Genomic DNA, 4,671 nt, shown 5'->3' on the forward strand with positions numbered 1-4,671 from the left:
AAGACTTCGTCAATGTTATAAACTTCCACTCATTAAGGAAGTAAAAAGGCAAACACAAGGGAGAACTGCTCTCAAAATGGATATCTAACAATAGACTTGTATCCAGATTTTATATAACTCTTGCACTTAGTAACAAAAATAGGGTAAAAAGTTTGAACAGGTATTTCACAAAAGATATGTTACTAATAAGCACATGAAAGGATGCTCAACACAATCAGCCAGCAGGGAAATACTTATTAAATCCACCTTACACACTCTAGATTGGCTAAAATTAAAAGGCTAACAATTCCAAGTGTGAGAATGATATGAAAATGTGAATTACCTGAAATTCTCATGCATTGCTAGTGGGAGTATACCACGCATACCTCATTTTTATTGCGCTACATTTTATTGCACTTAACAGATGTTGCCTTTTTTAAAAATTGAAAGCAAGATTCTCTACCAGCAAAAAACATAAAGCAAGTATCACAAAACTCGCTTTATTGTGGTGGTCTGGGACCGAACCCACTGTATCTCTGAGGTATGCTGGTAAAGTGTTTAGTATAACCGCCATGGGAAACATTTTGGCAGTTGCTTTGTAAATTTAAACATATACTTTATGATTCAGCAATTCCACTTGTAGCTATTTCAAGCAAAATAAAAACATCTGTCCACAAAAAGACATGAATGTTCATAGCAGCTTTATTCATAATAGCCCCAAACTAAATAAAACCCAAATGTCCAGCACTTGAATGGATAAACGAATTGTAGTTCATTCATACAATGGCATATAACCTCATCCATAAAAAGAATGTCTTAATGATAAACTCAGTAGCATGGATGAATTTCAAAAATATGCTGAGTGAATTAAGCCAACATAAAGGAATATACACTGTATGATGTTATATAGGCAAAACTAATCTAAGGTGTCATAGTCATCAGATTAGGGGTTGCCTGGGGCAGTGGGAAGGGTGACTGATTGCTTGTGGCCTGCAAGGGTCTTTCTTGGGTGGCAAAAATGTTCTCTATTTTGATTACGGAGATGGTTACATTTGTCAAAACTCATTGAGCTGTACATTCCATATGTGTGCATTTTATCATATATAGACTATGCTTTCACATAAGTTGATTTTAAAAAATCAATTCTAAGTGGATTGTCGATCTAAATGTGAAAGGTCAAATAATAAGCTCCTTAAAGATTTCTTAAACAGGATATAAAAAGCACTGACATTAAACTGCATTAAAACCTGAGACTCCTTGTCTTCAAAGAATACTATTAAAAGAGTGACAAAGGTAAGCTACTATGTGTGAGGGGAAAAATTTATATGCACGCACACACACACACATATATCTTGTGCAATAATCCTCCCTTATTTGTGGAAGATATGTTCTAAGACCCCCAGTAAATGCCTGAAACAGTAGATAGGACTGAACCCTATATATACTATGTTTTTTCCTAAAGTTTAACTTGTAAATTAGGCACAGTAAGAGTAATTATAACAATAAAATAAGAGTTACTTGAACATGAGCGCTGTGATACAACAGTCAATCTGATAACCAAGATGGCTACTCAGTGACTAACAGGTGGGGAATGTACCACATGGATTTGCTGGACAAAGGGATGATTCATGTCCTAGGGTGAGATGGAGGAGGACCGTGCAAGATTTCATCATGTGACTCAGAACCACACAAAATTTAAAACTTATGAATTGTTTATTTCTGGAACTTTCCATTAACTATTTTCAGATCATGACTGACTGCAGGTAAATGAAACTGCAGAAAGCGAAATCGCAGATAACGGAAGACTGCTTTATGTATATATATTTATACTTTTTTTTTGGAAAATTGCTTCAAATCCAAAAAAATATAAATAACTCCTACAAATTATTAGGGAAAAAACCCAAATACCTAAAAGAAAAAAGGGGGAACTATGTGAATGGGTACTTCACAAAAGAGGATTTCCAAATAGTAAACATACAAAATGCTGTTCTACATCTTTAGTCAGAAGAGAAAAGCAAATTGAAGTCATAATGCAGTACCAATATACACTCACTGGAATGCCTGAAAAAAACAAATAGTACTGAGTGTTGTTTAACAAGGCTGAGAGCAGCTGTCATTTTGCTAACTGCGGGGTAGGAGTGTAATTTGTACAACCAGTTCGGAAAACTATGGCAGTGTACCCATCCATACCTTTTGACTAAACAGTTTCTCTTCTAGAATATACTCCACAGACAGTATGTGTATCATGATACATATTCAAAGATGTTCATAGCAGTTTATGTATAAATAGCCAAAAATTAGCAACTACTCAAACTTCCATTAGCAATAGAATGGTTAAATTTTGTAGTCAAAAATGGAATACTGTAAAAATGAGAAAGAACAAACGGTTTATGTGGATGAATCTCACAGAGTTCAGTAAATGATACAAATATTATAATGCTAAAACTTGTTCTCTTTTATGCCACTCTACTTCTCTATCCTCTAAAAGTGAAATGCCCTTCAGTCAAGTTGTTGAACAAGAATTTCTCATATAAGATCATTAGAAAGCACTGATCTTTCATGTGGGTAGTCAGTATAGACTTCAGGTTTGCTTTCTCCCTGGCTATGTATGTATTTGCTTTTGTTCCTCTTGTGTTGTTTGACTTGGGCAGAGTTGGAAGTACCTTATTTCATTTGAATCTCTCCCTGACAGAACACTGTGTATGGTGTTCTTTAACTATTCATAACCTCTTACTAGACTCGATGTGTTAAGGACTAGTTCAGGCTTGCAGGAATCAGACCTATAGTAATTGGAAAGATAAGACTAAATATTGTTACTGTTTTGTTTTTTTAACCCTGTGGCAAGAGCCAATGAAAATATTTATTCTTTAGGTTTATTTTTGGCAAGTATGATTAAAACCCTGAAATTGCTTTGATATACATTATGTCATTTAAATCTCACTAAAACCCTGGGCAGTAAAGAGAATAAATGATCAGGAAATTCTTGATGTATTGTAAGTACACAGCAAGACATTAATACACTAATTAATTATCATTTACTTATAACAGTATCTGCAAAGTAATTAGCATTATTCCTGTTTTGTAGGTGAGCATTTGATGGTTCATTTGCCAAAGATCATATAGCTGATAAATAAGTGACAGGACCACTAGAACCCAGATTTAATTGCAAAGCCTATCTTATTTTCATGACATGCTACCTTCCCCAAATGAGGAGCATATGCCTCTGCCTTACATTTATTTGTAGGTCATATAATCTTGACCTATTCTTTGGACCACAGGATAATAGCATAAATTATAGGACTGTGAGAAGTCATTTTTTCTGTTGCTCCTGGCATAAAGACCTGTCTTGCCTAGCCAAACTTCTCTGGCCCTCTTTGGCCTACATCTCTGCTGTTCTCCTGGTCCAGTAAATTTATATCTGGTTTATGGGAATAAGAAAATTTTTAGGTTCAGCCTTTTTTGGCAAAGTGAATAAACCTTATTTTTTGATTGTGTATTATCTTAGTTTTTATGGTTTCACATTGCTCAAGAATGCAAAGCAGTTAAATCTTAGGCCATGAAGCATGTTTGGCAAGAGTCAAGTAAAAGACTCATTAAAAATTAAGAGGGCTTTATAGTAAATAAGGAAAATGTTACCAAAACTGCCATGTGATCTGTTTATTCTAACAGACCACTGAGTAAAAGATGTTTTTAAGTCTATAGTCACCTAAAACTCTGTCTTTGTGTGATTTGTATTTTTAGCTGAAAGAAGAAAAGCTACAAGAGGAGAAAACCTCTGAAGATCAAATCCACAAACTGTTACCAGAGGATACAGAAACCGGGAAAAGGAAAATGGATGAACAGAAAAAAAGAGATGAGCCACTAGTACTGAAAACAAATCTGGAGCGTGTAAGTAGATCACCTTTTTGATGGACATCTGCCTCAAAATCAGCCATTAGCCCAAGTGACATGGATCTGAAAAACCTATGTTGGCGAACTATGATATGAGACCAGTAACAGTCATTTGACTATGCAGCTGAAGAATAATGAGGATCTTAGTGTCCAGATGAGAGCTGGAGAAAATAATTTACAAAAGGGACAATGAGGCTTATGTGGAAAGAGTAAGAGTAAGGGGAAAAGGTGAGAGGAGAAACCTGGTATAGTCTACTACTTGTGGTAAGTTTTATATGTATATTGTCATTTTGACTTAATGTGTTGTCATTTGACATTTGAATTTTGTATGTCTTATATCCTTTACTAGGTTTCCTTAAATCTTGTTTTACTTCCCTCTATTTTTTATCATGCCCTAAGCAGCGCAGTGCTAGACATAAGGTATTAGATTATATTATATTAGATACTTCATTTAAATTTAACCTAATTAGACTTCTATTTGGGCAAAATCTTGCCTGAATTTTCCCCACCCCCCCCAGCTTTATTGAAATACAATAGACAATTAGTTGCTCATATTTACATTGTACAATTCAATGAGTTTTTTTTTTTTCAATTATAGTTGGCATATAATACATATACCAGTTTCAGTTGTACAGCATAGCGATCGGAGATCCACATAACTTGCAAAGTGATCACCCCACTAAATATAGTACCCTTCTTCCCCTTTACATATTTATTACATTATTAACCATCTTCCCCATGCTACACTCTACATCTCCACGTCTATTCTGCAACTGTCCATTTGTTCCTCTTAATCTCTTT

At 34.7% G+C, this 4,671-nt stretch overlaps 1 protein-coding gene across 1 annotated transcript in view; it reads left to right on the forward strand.

Annotated features, from left to right (window-relative positions):
• RNF169 (ring finger protein 169) overlaps nucleotides 1–4,671 on the forward strand; it is a 77,412-nt gene that overhangs the window by 37,617 nt on the left and 35,124 nt on the right. Inside the window, exon 4 of the mRNA XM_015600271.2 lies at nucleotides 3,721–3,867. Within this exon, the coding sequence (XP_015455757.1) occupies nucleotides 3,721–3,867 (147 nt within the window). The remainder of the gene's footprint in view (nucleotides 1–3,720; nucleotides 3,868–4,671) is intronic.

Source organism: Pteropus alecto, unplaced genomic scaffold (assembly GCF_000325575.1).
Source record: "Pteropus alecto unplaced genomic scaffold, ASM32557v1 scaffold7, whole genome shotgun sequence".
In the NCBI taxonomy this organism is placed as follows: domain Eukaryota; kingdom Metazoa; phylum Chordata; class Mammalia; order Chiroptera; family Pteropodidae; genus Pteropus; species Pteropus alecto.